The sequence below is a fragment of the Diplotaxodon limnothrissa genome, linkage group LG7 (genome assembly GCF_057381915.1).
Source record: "Diplotaxodon limnothrissa isolate DT_005_m linkage group LG7, D_limnothrissa_male_GT1.1, whole genome shotgun sequence".
Classification (NCBI taxonomy): Eukaryota; Metazoa; Chordata; class Actinopteri; order Cichliformes; family Cichlidae; genus Diplotaxodon; species Diplotaxodon limnothrissa.
In genome coordinates, this window is record NC_140602.1 from 67,320,831 (window position 1) to 67,345,079 (window position 24,249).

The 24,249-nt window shown below is 41.2% G+C and overlaps 1 protein-coding gene across 5 annotated transcripts in view; it reads left to right on the forward strand.

The window, feature by feature from the left end:
- The first annotated feature begins 223 nt into the window (after positions 1–223).
- The window catches only part of LOC146629654 (Golgi apparatus protein 1-like), a 37,527-nt gene continuing 13,501 nt past the window's right edge, over positions 224–24,249 (forward strand). For 3 of the 5 annotated variants that reach the window (XM_085360166.1, XM_085360163.1, XM_085360164.1), the window contains exons 1-12: positions 224–564; positions 14,226–14,255; positions 14,631–14,717; positions 16,943–17,158; positions 19,435–19,638; positions 20,569–20,640; positions 20,878–21,064; positions 21,396–21,610; positions 21,799–21,920; positions 22,114–22,215; positions 22,774–22,927; positions 23,731–23,772. In XM_085360166.1, the coding sequence (XP_085216292.1) occupies positions 232–564; positions 14,226–14,255; positions 14,631–14,717; positions 16,943–17,158; positions 19,435–19,638; positions 20,569–20,640; positions 20,878–21,064; positions 21,396–21,610; positions 21,799–21,920; positions 22,114–22,215; positions 22,774–22,927; positions 23,731–23,772 (1,764 nt within the window). In that variant the 5' untranslated portion in view covers positions 224–231. The remainder of the gene's footprint in view (positions 565–14,225; positions 14,256–14,630; positions 14,718–16,942; positions 17,159–19,434; positions 19,639–20,568; positions 20,641–20,877; positions 21,065–21,395; positions 21,611–21,798; positions 21,921–22,113; positions 22,216–22,773; positions 22,928–23,730; positions 23,773–24,249) is intronic. The other 2 variants (XM_085360165.1, XM_085360167.1) reach the window with 1 other exon arrangement.

Genomic DNA, 24,249 nt, shown 5'->3' on the forward strand with positions numbered 1-24,249 from the left:
TTAACTAATTAACTTTATAAAAGATTAAACTTTACACTAAACTAATATCATAAAGAATGCCAGGAAGAGACATTTCCATGGCTGGATGACTCACAGCATGAACACACGAGGACTTATTAAATATTTATGAACTATTCACTAGAAGAAAACAATTTGTCTGGAACTTTATCCTCAGTGCCCATATTTCCGACAGCTCCTGAAAGCAGCAGCAGGCTGACTGGCTCTGTGAAGATGGCGGACTGCATACGTGTTCCTCTGCTCCTGCTCTTGATGTGCATCTTTTTGTTTGTACATCCGATTCAAGCTCAAAACAAAGCTATTTCCAAACTTATTGCCGGTGTCGATAAAATGCAGAACCCAGTTGGAGGTCCGGGGCTCGCGGCGGGGAACCCTGGAGTCGATGAGAGGAACCAAGGCGCCGGGGCCTCGCTGTCTCGGAGGCGCTCTACCGGCTGGAAGTTGGCTGAGGAGGCGGTGTGCAGAGACGACCTGACCCGGCTTTGCCCCAAACACTCCTGGAACAATAACCTGGCGGTGTTGGAGTGTCTCCAGGACAGGAAAGAGGTATATTCGCGGGAATGGTAGCTTTAATCCCGGAGAAAGAGGCAGGGTGTGCCTGCAGAACGAGCTAAAGCTAGCTGCTAGCAACCAGACAACGTCACGCCAAACGCCAGGCAAAATTACAGCAATTTATGATTTTTTGTATCGTTTTTAATGTAACACCCAGTGCATGAGAGGACTCAAAACATTTTCATAGTCGTTGAAGTTTAGTTTTCAATTCGGCGTGCTACAGTGCCAGGAATGCAAGGAACTGTGTCTCAACTGAATGCTTCAAATTGGAAAAGTGAGACGTGGATAAGAAAAAAAGAAACTGGTTACCATTTAAATAAAAGTTGGACTATTAACAGGCCGAATTTATCTGAATATATTACCGACTCAGATTAACTATAAACTTGGATCAGAGTACCTATAGGGATTTAATATTGGGCTAAAACTGGTGGATTGTTGGTGCTCTACGGAGTAGTTAAAACACCACGTATGTTTCGGATTAGCTAGCGGTTAAATGTCAAATTATCAAAGAAAAATGCTCCTTTGCTGGTATAACAGTCCGCAGAAACCCAGCGGCACTCTGGCGTGGACAGATGGGTAACCGAGTAACTTTTTAAACCGAGTGACTTTACATTAAAGCTGTTAACTGTTCGGCAGCAGTTGTCGCTAGCTCTGGTAGCCTTGGCGAAATGCTAACCCAGATAACGTTACCAAACCTGCTGCTGGGTGATTTTAAGCTTTTTTTACTTTTAATTTCAGACCCCGATGGTGATTGATAGGGGTGTTGTCCACCTAGTGTGCGGTTGTTATGTGTTAAAGATTGATGTGAGACAGACTGAAGTGTTAGGACTTATTTTGTCTGATGGTTTCCCCCCTGGGGAAGGCTGTTGGTGGCCTCTCTGTGCAGCCCCGTTATTCTCTGTGGGTTTGGGGGTTGTGAGTGTTGACTTGGCGCTGTTAAAGGTACCTTTTGTAATTACCCCCTGGAAATGTGATTTCAGCTTTGACCACAAGAGGCAGCGTTTTATGTTGGGATGTTCTTAGATGTGCACCAATCTAAGAATAAACTTTTTTTGTTTTTTTGTTGTTGTTTTTTTTACAGTAAGTCATTTAAATCTAACCTTGTACTCTTGCAGTAGCAGAGGAAGCTTGTGCTGAAAAGGAACCCAAAAATGCTTTACAGTACAGTGAGATATTAAATTGTGATGTTATCTTTAGTTCTAATAGAAATAAAAGTATATGTATTTTTATATATGTGTATCAATATGAAGATAACAAAACGGTTAATAAAACTCTGTAAGAAAGGTTTTCTTTTAGATTATCACAGTGGCTGGAATTATGTACATCTGATGACTTTAATGACTGGCCTGGTTAAACAGGGAAGGTACCTGGTTTGACTAGCTGCACTGATGTCTAATCAGAGCAACACATTGACATTATGGATAGACGGTAGGATGATAGTTTTAGTAAAATTAGGATAAATAATAGGGCTGCCACAAACGATTATTTTGATAGTCGACTAGTCACCGATTATTTTTGCGATTAGTCGACTAATCAGATCATCATCCATTGAACGTAAAAGTACAGCTTATTGCACCAGCAGCATCTGCTCTTATATAACTATCATTACCTTACAGCTTTAAGTGTTTAAGGTCTGTGCTAACTAAAAATAAAGACAAGATGATAGTTAATTGAATTCTAATTAAATGTGCAGATTGTTTCGGTGGAGTTTAATAAACTCAGCCGATTTACTCAGGAACAAATAAAATACTGAAAAAAGCCAAACAATAACATTTTTAAGTTATCTAAGTGACTTGTATATGTTTAACCTGAGTAGGGCGGTGGGTTTGAAAACGATCTGCCGGGAGTCCGGTGCTCTCATGGCCCCCGGCTAGCTATCGAGCTAGTGGGTAACAGACGCCTCCAAAAACGTCGGAGCGCTTTTGAAAATATGTGGTGTCTTGATAAACTGAGCAGATATTTGAGGTTTACACAGCTACATTCTCGCCTGAAAATATGTTAAACGTTTATTTTGTGACCCAGAAAGAATAATAAGAGCAATATTAAAACTAACTAGCTGCCACCATTGTTGGAAACTGCGCTGGGCTGCGCTATGAATTCTGGGACGCTGCTTCTTCTTCTTCGGGGTTTAACGGCAGCTGGTATCCTTGTACATGCAGTGCTGCCATCTTCTGTTTCAGTCCGTTATTACACTCTTAAATCCTGCTACTTATTCCTGCTTTTGGGATCTTACAAAGCTTCAAATGACGCGTCGACTATTAAATCAGTCGTCGACGATTTTGATAGTCGACGTAATCGTGACTAGTCGACTAATCGTGGCAGCCCTAATAAATAATAAATCTCCTCATCTTTGGTCTTTGAGAAAATGTGGGCATCTTACCACAGCTGTTTATGTCCTGCAAATAAATCCCTCTTTCATTCTCAGGAAGCTGTATGCCTTTATAAAACAATATGTAGAAAAAAAGTAATGAGCTTTTTAACTTTATAATGCATTTTCACTTTCCAGGCAGTTGTTGGCTCTGGTTGTACATAATTTAAAGCATTTTACAAAAGGGGCATAAGAACTATTCATTACAGTGGACATTACGAGGCCCTAATTTGCGAACCTATTCACCTATGAAATTAACTTAACTGGAGATCTACCAATACATTCTTTTCATCCATCCATCCATTCGCTTCCGCTTATCCTTTTCAGGGTCGCGGGGGCGCTGGAGCCCATCTCAGCTGTCATAGGGCGAAAGGCGGAGTACACCCTGGACAGGTCGCCAGTCTGTCGCAGGGCTAACACATAGGGACAGACAACCATTCACACTCACATTCACACCTAGTGGCAATTTGAATTATCCAATTAACCTATCCCCACAAGCTGCATGTCTTTGGACGGTGGGAGGAAGCCGGAGTACCCGGAGAGAACCCACGCAAACACGGGGAGAACATGCAAACTCCACACAGAAAGACCCCGGCCTGATGGTGGAATTGAACTCAGGACCTTCTTGCTGTGACGCAACAGTGCTAACCACCGTGCCACCGTGCTGCCCCACATTCTTTTCAAGTCCAGTTAAAAATATGGATATCTTGCCTTTGTGTACCTTGTCATACTGAGTACCAGACACCCTTCAGAGGAAACTCATTTCAGCTGCTTGTGTCCTCTGTCTCATCCTTTTAGTCTTTACCCACAGCTCGTGGCTGTAAAGAGTAGGAAGATAATCAGTAAATCCAGAGCTTTGCCTTCACAAAGATATTTGTTCCTCTGCATGGAGCCTGACTGTGTACACCACTGTAAAAAATGAAGCATCTGAGAATACACATTTATTTTTATTAGTAAATGGTAGAGCTGGGCGATAGAACGATAACGATATGTATCGCAATATAACTTTTACTCGATAGAGAAATTAAGCTATCGCGATAGACCTCGCCGCTCTTGTCCTCTTAAAAAAAAAAAAGGTCAGCCAATCCAAATCAAGTAGCGCAGAGCCGAACCAATCACAGCCGAAGCGTCACGTCGCGTGACTTGTTACGTACAGCACAAGTGCCAAGCCGCACGTGTGTTTGTTTGGGAAGCAGCCAGCGGGTAATGGAGGAAATGAGTGTGCCGACTAGAAAAATCAACCGAGCGTGACCGAAGAGAAAACAGATGATGGTTCCAATGCCGGAGAGATTGTCGAACGGAAGAGCCATAGAAGTTCCGTAGTGTGAAGGTATTTCGGCTATTTCAAGTCTGACAAAAAACAGAGTAGCGTGCACTGTAAATTGTGCCGAAAGCAAGTCTGGAAATACAATAAACTGGTGCATGCGTCACACTGTGCGCCACGTTATTGTTTCGGTGAAATGAATTTCTACAATACTGTTAATTCTACTCTCTGCAGTGTTTACATGCTCACATATACACACAGTTACTGTCCCTCCACACATACGACTCGGTTCTGCTTCTATGCCCCAGCTTTGTTTACTTTTTCCCACTGAGGCTTCTAGACTTCTGATTGGCCAACATTTCTGCACAGTTAGGAATCTAGCGCCACCTGCTGCTTTGGCATGTTCATAGCAGCGTTTTCCTTCATTTCTGCCTTTATGTGTGGACGGGATTATTTTTTAAAACGAAAACGGAAAATCTCCGTTTTCAAAAATACCCGTGTACGTGTGGACGTAGCCTCAGTCTCTGACTGGAAGCGCTAATTCGTCATTCGGCTTTTGTCAGACTAAAGTAACTGTTAAAACTGTTTGAAAAGCTCAGCTATACAACAAGGAGAGATTGAGAATTTCCTTTTAGTTCTCAGTTTATTTGATATTGACAAAAGTTAGTCAGTTTTGTCTGTTCTTCTGTAAAACAAACTAAGATTTATTTTTAGAATTAATATTTTGTTTCTAAGTGGAATTGACAATTTAGTCGTCTGTTTCGTTTGTTCTATTTTGAAACTTAAACGCTTTAGCGGCTGCCTTTTGTGTAGTTTGCAATATTTGCCTTTATTTATCTGAAAAAGTCTCATGTTCCTTAAGTACATCTACCCTGTTGAACTTATTATGGGAAATAAATATTTAAATAAAAACAAGCTGCTGATTATTTCACATTTTACTTGTGAGCAACAGCACATTTAAATCTTACAAATATAGTTATTTGGCTTATATCGTGATAGATATCGTTATCGCCTGAAATGAAAAAAACATATCGTGATATGAAAAAATCTCATATCGCCCAGCTCTAGTAAATGGTAAATAGCACAGCTCTCAGGTCTCTTTTCAGCTCAGTGTGAGAGCCTCTCACTGTCCTTGTTTCCTTTCCTTGTATCCTCATGCATCGATCAGTGCATGAGCACATTCAGCATCTAATACTGAAAAGCGTGTTTGTGTGTGTTTGTCTTTTGGATAATGCCAAGCAAAGACCACAGTCCAAGCATCACTATTTCTTTATGTTACCACCCACATTTTGATTTCTGAAGGACATTAATGCAGAAACATTTACCTCACAAATATCACTTTTTTATCATTGCTGTCACAAATCCCTCCCCCAAATAATTAGATAATAAAAAAGTATAAAAATAACAACAACATAGAATTGATTTGAATCGACTGGTCTGTTGTCGTGATGCTCAGTCGATTCTTTTGAGCTGGGATCAGATTGATGTCAGATATAAATAAATGTTGGATCGGTTAAATATTCAGTCAGGGGGAGATTTCAGGCCGGAGGAGGTAAGAGGTGGAGAAGGCTGAACTGTGGATGAAGGAGAGTGGCCGTAGGTCTGATGCAATTGGAGGCAGAGGTCGGACGGCTCGACGAACATGAAATGTGTTGGAGCTGTGTGGTCAGTTTGAAAATGTAGGTGCTGCCCTGTTCAGTCTGTTCGTCCTTCTTTATTTTAGTGCAGCTGAAGCAACATCCTAATTAAACTTTCCCTAATACTCAACTTCTGTAATAATGAAGTTATTTACAGTTGGGTCTGTAATTTTGGGCACATTTGACACATTTTTCGTAAAGCAAGCAATCAAAATGTGATTATATTGTGATTATATATTATATTGAACGTTTTACAGTCTCTAATGAGTCTGAATCATTTATAAAACTCATAAAACCTCTAAAATTGCCTCTTAAATGTTCATTATTTTTAGAAATCTTACTGGTTATCATAAAAATTATATGCACATTAAAAATATCTTTAATAAATGAGATCTTTAGCTTTGCTGCCAGTGGTGCAGCAGATGGTTTAAACGTAATCAGGTTGATGTAGTTGAACTTGTGGTGGCTTCAGATTGATTTGGGAGACTGTTAGCACTGAGTCACGTTCATGGTCGCTTTTATTCATCTTCATCCAGATGTGTTCCAGAGAGAGTTGTTTTAAGGAATGTGTACTTCAGCTGCTTTGTTTAAGCTCATTCGACAGCTCCTTATGAGAGACCTGTTGGTGTGGCAGCTTCTGGCTGCTCGCTCTCTCAGTTAAGCTCATTAGCTGTTTGTCTTCAGCAGATCTGCAGCAGACAGAGGCCTCTCTCTGTACGCCACAACAGCAGCTTAGAGCAGCTAAGACGGGTCCTCTCGCTGTGCCCATTATCTGCTTACTCACAATCACAAGACTGCGCCCTCTCGGCTGGTAAAAGTCATCCTGAAATCCTTTGTTTGTAGCCTGCTTATGAAAAATGTAGGGCAGTGAGCTGCTTATAGGTAGATTTTTAAGTGGACAGGATTTGGGAGGTGGTAAAAAATGAATTTATGAAGGCGTTTTAATATTGAGTGTCAGTACAGATGGCCTGCATTCACCCAGAAGGCTGTGGTATTGTTGTCTTCTTGTTACTCATGTTCATCTACTGTTAAGGCCATTTACATGTAAAAATGTTCCAGTTCTAGCTTCTCTAAAGGGCTGCTTTTCACTGCAAATAATCTCTTTTGGGGTTTTAGACCCTGGGCATGAATTACCACATCACCAGGTTAGTAATTGTTTGTGGTCATTTTTCAAGAAAAAAATGTGAAAAATTCAGAGTTGAACCTTTTACTCCTGTTTATCTTTTGGCTTTTGACTCTTTTCTGACAGAACAAAATGTCAGATTGCTCCTCGTTTCGAAATAATAAAAGTTATGGATAGCACTTTCTTAACGTTTTCAGACAGAAATTTAAAAGTATGTTAAGAAATACCAGAAATTTTAAAACGTGTTTAAAAAAAATAAGTAAAAAGAGAAGAGATGAGAACGACACGAGAAGTGAGGAAGGAATGAAAACGAGCCCTCGCTGTTCTAAATGGCGGCAGGTTGATGATATTTTCTGTCTCGGCGCCATCTGCAGCGATTTCCGGAGGATTTTATTTAATTTGCATCAAGACCTTTCCATTCCTTTTTAATGTCACTGAGAACAGTGTTTAAGGTCATGACTTAAATTAATGTGATAGATGAAACAGTTTGTGTTTGTAGTGGGTGGAAAAAGACAAACTCGCACAGTCAGAGGATTAGACGCTTGTTTGATCTCAGCTGAAGTCTTTTGTTTTGTTTGCTCTGACTTCCTGTGAATGTTAATACCCATCTTTGCTTGGAATAATTTCTTTGTGCATCTGGACCAGCTGATTGGTTCTTCACTTCTTCTGTTTTGGAGTGGGTGGGGGTTGTTTTTGTCAAATTAATGCTCAGAACTCAATCTGTGGGCTAAGACAGTTTATGGAGGTTTACTTGTGTAGAAAATGTTATTTTTAGGCCTAAATTTCCCCACTGTTGCTGTACAGGATGTTTGATTCACTGTAAAATATGAAGCTTGTTGGGCCTTACATGTTTACTACTGCAGTATTTTTGCAGTTTAACAGGGAAAAGGGAGAAAATCATTAAGTGATTGACCTAAGATTCAGAGATTAAAAAAGTAAGCATTAAGACATAAAATACTGCAGGCTTTGGGGCATTAACACAGTACTATCATGAAAAATCAGTGAGTGCTACCCGTCCCCCTTGGAATCAGAAGCAAAATGCAAAATTTTACCTTCACAGTATTTGGTGCTGTTTATTTGTTTCTATCATGTTTGAACACTCATAGCTTCATAAGGACAGGAGGTATCTACATGAGATTTTCAGGGCTGAAAAACAAATTTAATCTCTTTAAAATCCGCAAACAAATCAGTTTTGGTTCAGCACAGTTTGTGCTGTAAATATGACCCTCTTTGGTCAGCTGGGATATTGTGATAGACTTTGGGTTTCCCAGTCATTTCTTGCAGGGATATTTTTGTCCCGTTCTCACTCCGCTGAGCGGACAAAGCAAATGACAGGAGGGGAAGTCGGCCTCCCGAACCCTCAGTGAGTCTCAGTTCTGCTGTTTTCACGCTATGAGATGAACGCAGTCAGAACGAGCTTTTTTGGGGGCGGTGACAGCGGTGGAGAGGGGTTCTGATATCTTGCCTCTCTACGCCCACTCTGCATGCCCTGTAGCCTGCCCACATCATGTGTATAAGGCCCAGCTGGCACTCTGCAGGTGTGAGAGTGAGATTGAGAGCTGCTTTTAGACTCGGTGCATTTTTGTGTCTCCGTCCTGCCCACTGTCAGGGCTGCTGCTGGTGGTTGTGGTTTTGTGTACGTGGTGCAGAGGGAGTCCAGAGGGCGGAGGCCCCAGAGAGCGAAGGCTCTGCTCCGGCCTGTCCGCTGAGCCTCGTCTTGTTCCTCCGCCCAGCTCCATAATTACTAATTGGCACATTAAGGCTGCAGGAGCTGTGTTTACAACTGGAGTGCTGTGTTTGATGAGTTGGCAAAGATCAGAAGCTCCACAGAATCCAATCAGTGCATTTTTGAATTTATTAATTAAAAAACTAAAATTATTGTCAGGATTAGATGTTATTAGCAGTGATGCAAACACTGTACTACAGAGCTGTCCACTTTCCTATCCTCACATCAGAGAGCAGTTTTTGTTTCTTTCCATAAAATCAAATTTATAGAACTGTAACAATATTTCCCCCTTTAATAATCTTTGAACCATTCATCTTCCATACTGACATATCATTTAAACAACGGTAAAACACTTGTGTCTTTAACCCGGCTGTGGTGGCACAACACAAGTAAATAAAGCAAATAAAGCAGTGATACCTCAGCATCTCTGAAACTGAATTACCGCCTCTGTGCAGCTACTTTAATCTGATCTTTGATTATCCTAAACAAAGCGTGCAGGTATTTACTTTGTGTGAACACTACGTTATAAATACTGAGAAGGTACTCAACTGGCAGATAAAACAACGTCGTCAGCTTGACATCAAAGTTAGAGCCAGTGCTCCTCCATATTAAAGCTGGGGTCTGACTCGGGTATCTCCCAGGTGTATTTCTGGCATATTCTACTGAGAGGAGGCTCCAGGGTGGATCCAGGGCATGCTGGTTAGATTACATCTCTTGCCTGGTTTGGGAACACCTTGTCCTCCACCTAGAATAGCTGGAGATAAATAGCTGAGGTAGCTGTGGGTGTGTCTGCATGGACCTGGATATGCAGCCGAAGATGAAAATGTCGATTTAATATCAATAAGTAGAAAAATGCTGAATATTGGCCCCAATAATTGGCCTAACAGTACCACTAGCTTTATCTGATTTAGATATCCATTTACTTCCAGGGTTTTATAATGCAGCACAAATAAAAAGCAGACTAATGGAATAAAGTTCACCGATGTTCTTGGAGCTGGTCTGTAATTGGACCTGTCGGATAAATAAAGCAGCAATACCTCAGCATCTCTGAAACTGAATTACCGCCTCTGTGCAGCGACTTTAATGTGATCTTTGATTATCCCAAACAAAGCGGGCAGGTTTTACTTTGTGTGGATATTTTGTTCCTCAGCCAAGAAGGAGGAAAAAGGTTGCTAAGAAACATCATCCGGTGTTTCTGCGACGCTACTTTCAGGTTCAGCATTGACATTTGTCTAAAAATGATATTTCCTACTGTTGTGTTCACACCAACAGTGATAATATCTTTATGAACGCACGCGTGCATGTGTAGGCAGCGAGCACTCTGCTTGTTATCAGAAGCTTTGCGGTTTCCTACTGTTGTCTGCATTAGGATGTCATATTTAAGTAGACGTGATGAATGTTGGTGTTTATGAGGGATCACGCCTCTGCCACATGCTTTATGACAAATATAATGGAGCGACGGGGCTGCGCAGTTTATTTAAAATCAAAATTTAAAGAAAAGGATGACTTTGTGCTCTTGTTTCGTCGTTTACTTTTGGATTTCCTTTACAGCTGTATGGTTTTGCTTAGCCCCGCCCCCCTCCCATCAGCTACGGTGGGTTTATTTCAGCTCAAGACAACATGACAGGAAGAGAGAACGATATGTGTTTAGTGTAAGCAGCTAATGTGGCCAACAATAACATCTGTTGGCTTCTCTTCTACTTTCTGTGGTCACATGAATGACATTTTAATGCAACCAGATTCACAATAAAGCCATTCTCACTTTGTGTGTTTCTTATCCAACAACAGTGCTTAGCATGAAATAATGGCAGTCACCTCCTGTCAACACTAGAATGACTATTTGGATAAAAAGTTTGAAGTCACATGAGGCTAAAGTTTCCTGTTCTTTAAGCAGTGTTTATGAATACTTCTCCAGGCTTCTTAAAGGACATTCAAAGCTTTTTTTTTTTTTGTTTTGGATGCTGGCTTTTGTTCTGTTCTCTGTCAAAATGATCCCACACAGTGCTTTAATATTGTTGAGGTCCAGGCTCTGGGAAGGCCAATCCATGACTGTTCCACTTTGCAATTTTATCCAGGTATACTCCATTGACAGTGTGTTTGGGATCATTGTGATGTTTAAAAATGTAGCTGTGACCAATCGCAAGCGTTCCTGATGGTATTGCTTAGAGTCTGCATCGTGTTTTATAGATAGCTGTAAACCGGGGGTGGCCAACTCCAGGCCTCGAGGGTCGGTGTCCTGCAGGTTTTAGATGTGTCCTCGAAATAAATGCAAAAGAACCAAGTTTTGTGTAAATACTGTGGTGTTATTCTGGCTTTTGGAATATAATTTAGAAAACTAATTGTTCAACAGTTATGGCTGAAGCATGACAAAGGAAATTTTAATAGGTGCAATTTCCTGTTTTTTAAAGCTCCTCACTGTGTGATGAGGTGTCAGTGTGTGAAATTGGAGGTAGTGGTAACGCACACATCAGTCACACTCCTGGCCCAAATACTCTCCGACTGCCTGTTTGGTCTAGACAAAAACAAGAGTGCACATCCTCTGCAGATAGCCATTTTAAAAATGTGAGAGAAGAAGCTAAAGCTTTAAAGTGGTTGTTTGCACTGGTTAATCTTTAACTGGCCAATAAAAATCCACCACACACAGCTTACAGGATGCAGTTCCTTGTTTGCTCAGGCTGACTGTTTCGATCTGTTTGCTTTTCTTCTTGGTTGGCTCATGTCCACTGAAGGGTTTCGTTTGTAACACTTCCTCCTGCTGCGCTTTCTTCACGCACAGCCTGCTTTTGCTGATTCTTGTTTTCTCTCAGGAGTGTATGCAAATGTGTTGAGTTTTAGTTAAACATTAATTTTTTCTTGTTTCCAGTAAACAGACTACTTTCCTCCCCTCCCCTGTTGTCTATATTTTAAGCTAAATAACTGAGAAGGTGTCAGAAATGGCCATGTCCCCCCTCCGGATTCTCCTTTTCTCTCACATGATGTCATTTTTCTCCTATCTTTTCCTCTCACCCGTTTCCAATTATAGCTCAGCCTCACACCAGCTTCCCCAAGACAAAGGAGGAGAGCTGATTAAGTTTAATTTAGCTGCAGCTGTTAAATGGGAAGGCAGCTTTAGCAGATTGTTCACATTTGGCGAGCGGAGCCTTAAAGCTGGCAAACAAAAAGGCTGAACATCTCAAATATGTGAATGGGTGTGTCTGAGGAGTGAGAGGGTTTATTTACTCTGGTGTTAGATCACAGTTGTAATGCGTGTTCAGCGAGTCTGCAAACTCAGAGATGGATTCGTGGAACAATCGGGATTCAGGTCAGCTGCATGTGAACAGTTTGGCTTTTTGAAGCGATCAGATCCTGAGATAAAGCTGCGCAGATGTCCACATGACTCACATTTTGTTCTGCAACAGTGTGATGGGATACTTAGCTGTTCACTCCACCTTTGGACTGAGCGTGTGCAAATGAGGGTTTTTTTTTCCTGTAGGCTAGAAATGGAGGGGGAAAAGTGGAAAAACAAAAGTCCAGCAGTGTTTGATGTGGCGTCAGGCTGTCCAACTCCCTCCAGGTTTCTCCACCCAGCTTTGTACTGCTGTATGTTGACACACTCAACTTTCCAACAAAGCACTGATGGTCAGGAAGTGGGAGAAATATTGAAGTCTTAAGGGCTCAAAAAAGAAGGCAGCTGGACTGCTTCAGGGTGACTTCACAAGACTGCCACGACCTGGATGACTGAGCAGCTCCAAAGACGAGAAATATTAAACTAAACTATTTTCTTTTCTTTCTAGTTTGGCAGCATTCATAACATATAGATAAATTAAACTCAGCTGCTTGTAAAGCTAATTTCTTGCGTGTGCTTTCACTATTATGATCTGACAACAAGAACTGTAAGCTCTTACATCGTTCTGTTGTGTCCAAAACAAAAATGGATATAGATTTAAAGAAAATCATGTACTCTCTGGGCAATATTTACTTTAATTTTGTATATATTCATTTTGTTTTCTTTTTTTCCTTTAAAAACTTTAGTGCTGTAAAAATGAGAACAGTAGCATTTTGAGACTTTGATCTTGGTAATACTTTATTTAAAGATGGAGCAGGTTTTGGGTTTAACATGAAACAAAGGCAGATATGAAATGTAAAAGTGAGATCAGAGATCAGATGTGACATATTTGGATGCAAACTGTAATGTGATATTTGGTTTTGTCATATATCACAGTCATTTCCTAAATGCTGACAATACAACGGCAGTTTAACTCGAACCCTTTATGTGAACCGCACATCTCGGCAGAGGGGATTTTTCGGCCTGTGTTCAGACTGCAGTACGTTGTGAATGGTTTGCGTTACTGTGATACGCCGAGTATCCCCGAAAAGCTCATTTTCACTTCCTTCTGAAAACCAATTTAATTTTGTCTCTACCAGAGAGGGTAACAGAGGTACAGTCGTTTAAAAAGGGTTTGTGAAATGAGCCCGCTGACGGGTTCAAAAAAAAAAAAAAAAAAGGGTTAAGCATAGTTTTAAAGATAAGACATTTTGCGAAAGTTTGACCTTATTTGACCTTGAAGAAGAGGTCAGACGTCCAAAGTAATGTGGTATTTAGGATCGCCACATATCATTCCCTGTATCCCCAATCTGATTTACCAAAAAAATACAAAGTAGAAAAGTGGCATGTGTGGGCTTCTTTAAAACATGTATTTTAAGGGCAAACACTGTGATAAATGGCTAACAGCATGGCTGACAAGGCAGTAACCAGCGCGGTTTCACAGTCATTTTCCTCCTCACGAGACGAGCATTAACTCTGCGCTGGCGATAATGCTCATCTCAGCCGTCCGAAATGAGCCTCCAGAAAGCAGCGGGTGATGTCACCGTAGCCTCATCCATCTTTCCCCTCTCTGGGGACTGAACTCTGCGATGTGAGAGAGAGGGGGGGACATCGCTCTCACTTAGCTTTTTTTAATTGGTGTCAGTTTGTAGATGCTGCTTGTTTTTCTCGTCCTGCTGTTCTGCGTCAGTCTGGTTCCCATTTACAAACGGAGTCCTCCCAGTGCTCTTTAAAACTCAACGGTACTATCGTGTACCGTCTCCCCCTCCCCCTCTTCACACTGCACTGTTTTTGTGAAGAGCATTGTCACACCAGTGTGTAAAATACGTTGTAAAAAGAGCACACAAACACACTGGCAGTTTATTCCTAGCTGACTGTGGCTACCATGTGGTAAATGGTCAGAAAGTCTTTGGTCATCTGCAGAGCTGTTATTTCACAGACCCACACAGTGAGTTTTCCTCTGGTCGAGGGTGGGGGCAGGAAGTCGGGGGAGGGGTCATCTCGGGTCAAAGCAGAGCTGCAGGAAAATGCCTCGGTGACCGCACTGAAGCAAGAAGCTGAATGCCTGAACGCACCATCCCACAACACACAAGACTGCAGTGGATTATGGGATGTTATAGATTGCAAAATTTCAGTAATTAGGTGTCCTCTCTGTTTAGTCTCAAATATTCAGACCCAATAATTAAACTTTCTGAAGAAGCTAAACTTTTTTTTTTTTCTCTTCCTCTTTCAGGACTCTGAAATCGCTACAGATTGCAACCATGTAAGTGTGTGGGGTTTTTTTTTCTTCTCTCTCTACCCTCACACTCCACCTCCTAGCATGCACTATGATGTCTTATAATTTTATGACGCAATGATTTTCCACTAAAAGTATGCACAAGTTTTGTAATGATTCATATAAACAACCGATAGCCAACATCGGTACTACTGCTTTTTTTTCCCCCCCCGCTATCCAGAAGTTTGTCTCATTAATGAATGTCTGTCACATTAAATAACAGAAAGACTTTATAATATAAAATGATTGACATGTTAAAATGTTGTTTTTATTTTTTATTTGTCCTGTTTTTCTTTCTTGGGTTTTTTCTCCACTCTGTCCTTATTGGTGTAATTGTCATACCTCGTATCTTCTCTCCCCCAGCTGCTGTGGAACTATAAGCTGAACCTGACCACAGACCCAAAGTTTGAGTCTGTAGCGGTGGAGGTCTGCAAGACGACCATCTCTGAGGTCAGTCGCTAAAAACAAATCTCTGCAGCTCAACTTGATGGTCTTCATTCAAGCCTCCAAACGGTTAAAAGAACATCAGATAAACTGGCAAATTTAGAAGTTTTAAGACTGCTGTGATTTTGGAGTAGACTTTAAAATCAGGAACTAGAGCTGTCAGCACAATGTTAAGAAACTGCAGCCAGTTTTTATGTCCAAAATGTCGAAGAGATGTCAGAGGAGCCGGGGCTGGTCGGTACTTATGTGTAATACTACAAGGTGGTGGAGTTAGTCAGTGTAACCTTTATTGACCAGTTAAGTCATTAACCCTTTAAAACCGGTCGGAGCGGGCACGCTCTGTTTTGCGTTACTATTTTTAAATCCTTGTAGAACTGGAACCACGTAAGCTAGCGCAATAATTTTTTTGCATATGAAACCGGAGGAGTTGTACTTACATCTTATGGCATCAGCTTGTCCTCGGTCACGGTTTCCTTCCACATATGGCTTTGCAAAAACTGCATAAAAAGCACTTGCAGCAACAAAAATATAATATTCCAGAAACACGCTTTGCCGATCCGATCAGCTGTTCATAACACTTCCTACGTTGGAATAGACGTCAGCGCGATCTATCGCATTTCCGCCATTACTTGCCAGAAACCGGAAGTGATGTCATTTTCGCGGAAAATGTAGGTTTTTTTTTTTTTTTTTTAACCTTCGGGGCATTATAAGCCTATACTGGTGTTTTTAAAAGGTATGTTTGACTTTATGCTTTTCTGAATAGTTTCTGGGATGTTTAGAACTCATATTGCACTGCTGGAAATAGTTTATTTTGATGCATATGCTGTTTTTTTTTTTTTTTTTGCAAATTTGCATTATAATATTTATTTTCGTTTTTCCTGCAGTATATAAAAATTGGTGTATCTCAAAAATAAAACTATGAAGACCATCAAAGTAAATTTCCTGTTGTTGGAAACTATTTTGTGCAACTTTTTTGTATTTACAGTTTTGAGGGATAAACCTCTTAAATTTCTCTAACTAGAAATATATGGTAAAAAACCAAAAACGATTTTCAATTTTTTGTACTTTATTGCCCTTTTTTTGCACTTTATGTAGTTTCTATGGACTTAATGCATACATATTCTTAAAATTTGGGCTATAACGGTTGTATTGATGTATTGCAACTTGAAATGCTCCCACAAATGGCTCCACAGCATGTAAAAATATAAAGATAAGTTCTGGCAGACTTGGTTCTATGGTAGGTCTTAAAGGGTTAAAGCCGCTTTTCCAGATTAGTACCTACTCGGATCGGCAGGTTTTCACTTACAATTGAGTAACACGTAATGTGAGTGGTCGTCATGGCAACGCTGCCGAGCGTCCTATGACGTAATTAGTATGTGACACGAACGCTACAACATAGGTGGACGTTGACGATATCCCTGCTGCTCGGTCTGTGGCTTTCCGTCAGACTCGGGGAGCACGGTGTGTTGCCGGGTTTCAAAAATGGCAGTTTTGATTTTCGTGAACGAGGCGTCACTCGATGAGTTCAGCCAATCGGTGGACTCAAACGAAAGCAAATGTGTGAATCCATTTTTTTTTTTTTTCTTGCTCCTTTCATCGTCTGCTCGTGTTCAATGCTTTCATTGCCATCGCAGTAGTTTTGTGTTTGTTGGTCTCTGTGCTTTGGGACAAAATCATAGATCATAAAATTTCAGCTGGTTCCTGATCTGGAAGTGATGGGCATGTTGGAAAATATGAGTGGTTAATTGGATTTTATTTATTTAGTTTTAATTAATGGCTGCAGAGGGACAAACACATTTTTCTGCCATTGAAAAGTTGTCACACAGCACTGAGGAAAAACTGCTTACAGATATTTCTTTTCAGTCCGGGTGGTTTTCCTATGGAAGGGCAAAATCTGTTCACGACCCTCACCAATGTAAACCTTTAGCATGAATTACAGTAAAAGGTCCAAATCTAGAAACGATTGGAGTGCAGTACCAGGTAGCACGAAGAAAAGCGCACAGATACAAATGGAGAACTTTTAAAAATGTATTTATTTTTTTCAATGAAAATCACAATTTCTAGATTTTTGTAGGAAAAAGGACATTGGTACATTCAAGTGTAAAAATAAAGCTGAGTTAATCAGAAGTGTTCAGACCTCGTTGTTCTGGACAGGTGACACGAGGTGCTTTTAAAGGCAGGTTTATGTTTCAGCTCTCACCGAAGTGTCGCCTTCGCTTTTCTCCATTCAGATTAAAGAATGTGCCGCGGAGGAGCTGGGGAAAGGTTACCTGGTTTCCTGCCTTGTAGATCACCGTGGCAACATCACCGACTACCAGTGCAACCAGTACATCACCAAGATGACCACCATTGTTTTCAGTGACTACCGGCTGATCTGCGGCTTCATGGGCAAGTGTCGCGATGACATCAACACGCTGAAATGTGGCAGCATCAGCACCGGAGAGAAGGTGAGGAGAAGGGATGTCGGACTTCAGAGAAAGAAGCTTGTTGTGTTTGACTAGTGCTGCTTGGTTATTGGTGGAGTAACATCTGTGTCGCTGACTCGTTGTTTTTGGCTCTTATTTACACTCATGTTGTTAGATGTATAAATAATGGGTTTGTATTCAGAACATTTGCTTGATTAGATAATTCTCTACTTTATTTTTCTTCTATTTTTTTTTAGGAGATGGAGATGAGATTGTAGTCAGTAATGTTCTGCACATTGTTATATTGCCCATTAACTTGAGTCAATACCTACGAACCAATAATCTGCCATGTTTGTTGTTGTTTTTTTGGGGGGGGCGGGGGGAAATCATGCATTTCATTTGTATGAGCTGTTAAAAATGAATGTTATTAGTTTTTAATGTTTATTTCAACTTGTTTTTTCAGTTTGTACCCAACAGGTGCTTGCTTAGGATACTAATGTGAACCTATATCGTGACAATTATTGAAAACATTCAATACAATACAAAAAAGTTAAAATATTGACGCGAGCTCTAGTCGCAGGTTCATATAAATCGAAGCCCTAACTGTTATAAATTTGGTTGAATTAGACAAGATCTTGCAGGAGAAACTATAGCTGGTTGTCAGGAATCTTATGTTGATGTGTCCAAAGAAACTGCAGCACCAAATGGACTGCTGCACACACCACAGTTGAAGTAGTTTGTGCTGAATGAGCGCTCCCAGATGCCTCAGGATGTGTTTCTGATGCTGGAGGGTGAATTTGTGGTGCACGACTTGATGAATGTTTCAAATGGAAATCTCACAGTTGTTGCAGGTTTACAGCAGAGGTTTAAAAATGGCGGCCTCTCTGGAGGTGTGTCGATGTGTCAGAGAAGATGACATGAGATCTAACTACGCCGTAGCTGTACATCGAAGATTGTTTATAGTGCTGCTCATATTCTTACTGACCTGCTGGATTTTGGTCGGAGAGCAGATAAAACTCAAAGTGGACTGAGCTCAAATGAGAGAAGAGGAGTTTGTAGCAGCTTGTCAGCGAGCAGAGCGAATCGATCTTCCACTTAACGTGTTTCCCTGCCGCAGAGCTCCATAAGCTCCTCAGACACACACTTATTATCACGTTGGCACGATTAGAGCTCAGAGAGGATGATTTATCTGTGGGCGGGAGTGCTTTTAGTTTCATTATCAGAAATTTGTCACAGTGGCTCTGAGTGGAAATCGGACAGACCATGTTGGCGCTTTAACTTCTCGCACACTGAAACGACACGAGGCAGGATTGTTTATGAACTGATTCTCAAAATGAGAAAATGTGTTATTAACTCAGCTTTAACTTGATGTTAAACTTTAAAATCAAGCTTCAGCTCTCTACTTTGTGAAATTAATCAGAAATTTGTCTTCCACCTGTTGTTAAAACTAGATGGTTGAGATGAAACGACTGTTTGCACTCTCCTAGATTCCTGAATATAAAAAGATAAAGCCCATCTGGACTCTTATCTAGTCCTTGATCTCACAGGCTTAAAAGACAAAGGAGGAAACAAAAACTGAGGAAAAGGAGCGCGCGCAGTAGCGAGTAAAGCCATTGTTTTATAGATGAGGTGTTTATGTGGATTTGGACGGGAAAGCAAACCCTGAGCCTCCTGAGCATTTAGCTGACAAAGAACAAATGTTTTCCAAGAGCAGAAGCACAAAAGGTCGCTGAAACTGTGTTTAATTTATTTATTTTCTGCAGCTGACCTCTGTATTTGGTGATATCTCACTATACGAAGCGGCCCGGCTTCTTGTAGATAGCTTGTTGATATCATTTCTTGGCTTATCTGTAGAACTGACAAAGGAGATGAGGTTGGTGTGTGTCATTGAGAACTGCATGACCCAATGTGCATGTTCTCTTTGACACATTACATAATAGATGGAATAAATAAAAATAAACTGGTGCTGTTCAATTCAGTTTACACCAACTCCAATCAACTTTGAATAAGTATAAAGGAGACGTTTCAAATGCACCAACTTGTTTTGACCACCCACCTTTCCCACTGACTGATATGAGCCTTTACCCACAATGCATTTCTTTAAGTTGCATTGTGAGTTTCTGTTCCTCACAGGCAGGAAACTGCTGCACTTGTAATAATTCATGATATTGGGGCACAAAGCTGGAAAAAGTGTAGATATCTGCTGGACTAATGAAGTGATAATGTTAAAATAGCTGCTGTCTGGAAACGAATCCTTGTCGTACCGGAGCTGAGCCACACCGGCAGTAGTAACTGTGGTACCTTTGCCCTCCTCACAGGACGTCCACTCTCAGGGCGAGGTGATCGCCTGTTTGGAAAAAGGTTTGGTTCGTGAAGTCGAGGACCAGGCGGGGGCGCACGTCATCAGGGAGGAATGTAAAAAGGCCATCATGAGAGTCGCCGAGCTCTCCTCCGACGACTTCCACCTGGACCGCTACCTCTACTTCTCCTGCAGAGACGACAGAGAACGCTTCTGTGAAAACGTAAGAATCCTTTATTCTAGAGCTCAGAGGATTCTTTTATTCAATTATTTTAAATTGATCAGTAATACTCTTAAATGTCACATTCTGGAAACACTTTCTAACGTTCTCTTCTCCCGATCTACCTTTTTTAAAATATTCTATATCCTATTTTAAAAAAAAAACTGCTAAATTTGTATTATTTGTAAGCTGAAGTACCATCCAACTAGGGTCTTCTCAAATTAACGTCCCTTTGTTTCAAGATGAGCTAAAATGTGTTTCTCTGAATGTGCAGATTAGCCGAGACTATATGACGTTAGCACGAGAAGTTAACGATCAGAAAAATCCAGATGTTTTTATTTACTTTGAAAGTTAGAAGACAAACCTTTAAACTGTGAGGGAGAAATTACTTTGTGAACATTCAAATTAAAATGAACTAACAGTACCTGACAGTATCAACTACCCAACTACATTATTAAATATTATAATGGAAGACATTATTCATTTGTTACTCGCTCAAAAAAAAAGTTCTTCAGTGGATCCAAAGTGATAAACTATAAAGAAAGATTGCGGTTTTCCCACGTTGGTTTCTTTTCACTGACTCCTGAACTGAATTGAAAGTTCACGTTAAAGACGTCATAGTTATCTCTGACTGCAGGCTCGTTTGTGGTTCCTGGGAGATTTAAAATTAGAATGTGAGGTAGAGCCTTCAGCTTTCAGGCCCGTGTGCTCCGAACCCAGCTCCCAGTTTGGATTCAGCTGCTCTACTTTTTAAGATTAACCTTCAGTCTTTCTGTTTTTTGGTAAAGCCTATAGTTGGTTAGTTAGTTGCTGCCTTCTGTGTCACATGGGATAAAGAGAAGTTGTAGTTGTTACCTAACATTAGTAAAGCACCTTAAAATGACTGAATTTGAAAGTTGATGAACTTTTTCCTTTTTTTTTTTTTTTTTCCAGACTCTGGCTGGGGAAGGAAGAGTTTACAAATGCCTCTTCAATCACAAGTTTGAGGATTCCATGTCTGAGAGGGTGAGTGCCATTTACTGTGTCCACATTTTATTTATAGAGATTTTTTTTCCTCTACAAAATACTTAAAATGAACCTTTTCCATCTCCTGGTGATGGGGAAAAAGTCTTATAGTGATGATGGTTACAGAACAATGAAGTGTACAAATTGTGATGGATACGGCCTTCCTGCAGATTAAAAATCAGACTCGTTGAGCATTCAGTTGTGTAATAAGTGTCTGTGTATGTTGTGTGTCATCAGTGCCGCGAGGCGCTGACCACCAGACAGAAACTGATTGCTCAGGACTACAAGGTCAGCTACTCGCTGGCCAAAGCCTGCAAGTCGGACCTGAGGAAGTACCACTGCAACGTGGACACCAGCATGCCCCGAGCGAGGGAAGCTCGCCTGTCCTACCTTCTGCTGTGTCTGGAGTCAGCCGTCCATCGAGGTGAGCAGACCTTTATCTGTCGCTCTTGGCTCCAGCAACTAATTAATGTCCCTTTTTGTTTGTGTGGCACTCAGAGGCCACTGAGAGCTCAATTACATGTCAGTCATTGCTCTGTTTCTCCACTACGAACCCGCTCCTGTTTATTTTGCTGAAGACTAGTCTGAGGCAGACAAAGTAAAACTGTCGAGTTTGTGTGAGGGTAGAAGGTTAGTTTCATTTAACCTCAGAAGTCAGTTTCCAGGTTGGTTCCTCGAGTTGTTTTTGTGAAATGTGTTTGAATATTTTGTGCTTAAACGAGATACCACAGCTACAGTGTGTGTGTGTTTTTCAGGTCGTGTGGTCAGCGGCGAGTGTCAGGGTGAGATGATGGATTACAGGCGGATGCTGATGGAGGATTTCTCTCTGAGTCCTGAGATCGTGCTGCACTGTCGCAGTGAGATTGAGAGTCACTGCTCCGGTCTGCACCGCAAAGGACGAACGCTGCACTGCCTAATGAGGGTTGGCCGAGGAGACATGGGCGCCATCGATCCCAGCTGTCAGAAGGCGGTGAGATGGCATTTATAATATTCACTGTATGGTTACAGAAACATTTACATAGATATCACTGTACAGATTTACCTGCATGAACACAACTGTTTGACCGTCCCACAGCCATATTCCTACATGTCCCAGAATGTCGTGTAATGTCTTGCGCTCACTTTTTGATTTTATTATGATATTTTTTCCGTCCACAGCTGCAAACGTTGATCCAGGAAGCCGACCCCGGGGCCGACTACCGCATCGATCGGGCGCTTAACGAGGCCTGTGAGTCCGTCATCCAGACCGCATGCAAACACATCCGCAGCGGCGACCCCATGTGAGTCCTCGTGGAGGGAGAGGGATCCAGCAAATAGAAATCCTAAAATTTGACACAGTAGAAAGTGCAATGATCCCACCTGCTGTATGATCATGTGGATAAAAACCTGAAGAAGAACCGACCGTTCAAGGTCTTATGGCTGCTGCGCCGTGTGGCTGAGATGTGAATGCGTTTGTGTTTCCTGATCCTGCAGGATCCTGTCGTGTCTCATGGAACATCTGTACACTGAGAAGATGGTGGAGGACTGCGAGCACAGACTGCTGGAGCTGCAGTACTTCATCGCCAGAGACTGGAAGTAAGTCCTGCCGACAGGCTGAAGAAAGTCTGTTTTCGACATTAATGAGGTTCAGATGATCATCTTCAATTTAGTATATCAGTTTATTGGTATTTGGTAATTGATCATTTTAGTTGTATTGCTTTTTAACAAGGCTGCTGTAAAAGTATTCTTGGTTAGTTGATTGCCTCCATTTAATACTGCAACCATAGATGGTATAAAAACACTTGTTAGTAAAGTGCTGATTGGAAGCCTTGAGAGTTTTGCTGTTGCCATCTGCTTTGAAGTGAAAGTTGACAAGTGAGGATCTGAAGTGAACCTGAACTTAGGGAGGCATTTAGACGGGGTGGTTTTTCTCATAGATGTCTGTGGGACTGGAAGGATTTTTACAACCACAAGCACCGCCCCCCTGGTGGTTTTTTTTTTTTTTTTTTTTTAAAGTAGGTTTAAGACAGTTCTGCATTGGTTTTACGTTTCAGAGCCAGGATCTTCGTCTATCTTTTATTCTGTCTGTGCTTTAGTCCCAAAGAGACAGCTGCAGGTATTAATCTGCCTGTTACATCCTGTGTCGCTGCTTAGGTTGGATCCGATCCTGTACAAGAAATGTCAGTCCGATGCATCCCGACTCTGCCACACTCACGGCTGGAATGAGACCAGCGAGTTGATGCCACCTGGTGCCATTTTCTCATGCCTGTACCGCCACGCCTACCGCTCTCTGGAGCAGGGACGAAGGGTGAGTCTCTGCCGTTGATTTAATCTAATGATTAAATGTGAAGGTTACAGCACTTGGAGATCTCCAAGTGCTGTTTTAGATTTGTTAATAGAACAGTTTGTTTCAGGAGAGGTAACTGTAAAGCACAAAAACCTGGCTTATAGGGCATTCATGCAGCCATAGGAGCTCTATTTACATTAGGAAAGTAGACTAATTTTATAAAGAGACTGTGCACTGTGGCTCAGTGAAGTGTTGCCTTAATTGTGTGACTGCTTACAGTATTGCAATTAGTACAGTGTACATTTTGTTTTCAAATGACCACTGCAGTTTTTTGGACTAATTTGGACATTTTTATGCCAAATAAGCGATTTACAGGGGGAACGTTTTGTATACTCTCAGTGGCTTGAAAGGCCTCTGAATTCAAATTAGTTAAAGTGCATTTTTCTACAGTTTAGGCTTTTTAAATAAAAGGTCATTTAAATGTTCCTTGCTTTAAGTTTTCTGTGTCTGCACAGTTGTTTCTGTTTTTGTTCTCAAGGTTGTGACTTATCTGTAGGCTCAGCCTAAAAGTGCAGATACAGAAGTTAAACCCTTGTTTAGTCTGATGAATTTCTGCCAAATGTGAAAAATACTGGAAATGTTTGCAGTTTGAAGGAGGTGAAGACAGCTGTGACGAATTCAGATGAAGTGACTTTAATCTTTATTTAATATAAACACACAAAGTTGCTTTAAGCCTGAACTGACAACAACTTGCATGTGTGAAGAGGTAAATATAAGGTGCCAAATATATACAGGAAGTCTCTGACCACAGAATGCTCTCGTAGTTCCCCAGTGGGGAGTCTGAAGCGGAAAACCATGGTTCGATGGTGAGTACCTCTTACTGCTGCTGATCTCATGATGCTGCTCACAGAATCGCATCTTGGATGATTACTGGTGGTTTGTAGAGGAGAAGTGATTGTGTTGGATAATTCCCACCCACTCTCAGTGCATGTGGGAGCTGGCTTTTAATTGCTGAAGTGAGCTGCTGAACCCTGAAGTGAAGAATCAATATGACAATCCACTTACGGAAAACTTGGTGATGCTGATGATTCAGCTGCAGCAAAATTAAGCCTTTGATTTAAACAAGCAGTGTAGGAAACGCTGGCTGTGTTTAAGGTGATACTCCACCCAAAATGTGTTTTTTCCAGTCCTGCTGAGGCTTGTAACAAGTTGTGTGAAATTAGTTAAACACCCTATGATGTTACAGAGAGAACCTTGCTAATCTAATTATCCTCTGTGTAGCATCTGGCAGTGGTGGGGAGGAAGAATTCCCTTTTGACAGGAAGAAACGTCCATGAAAACCA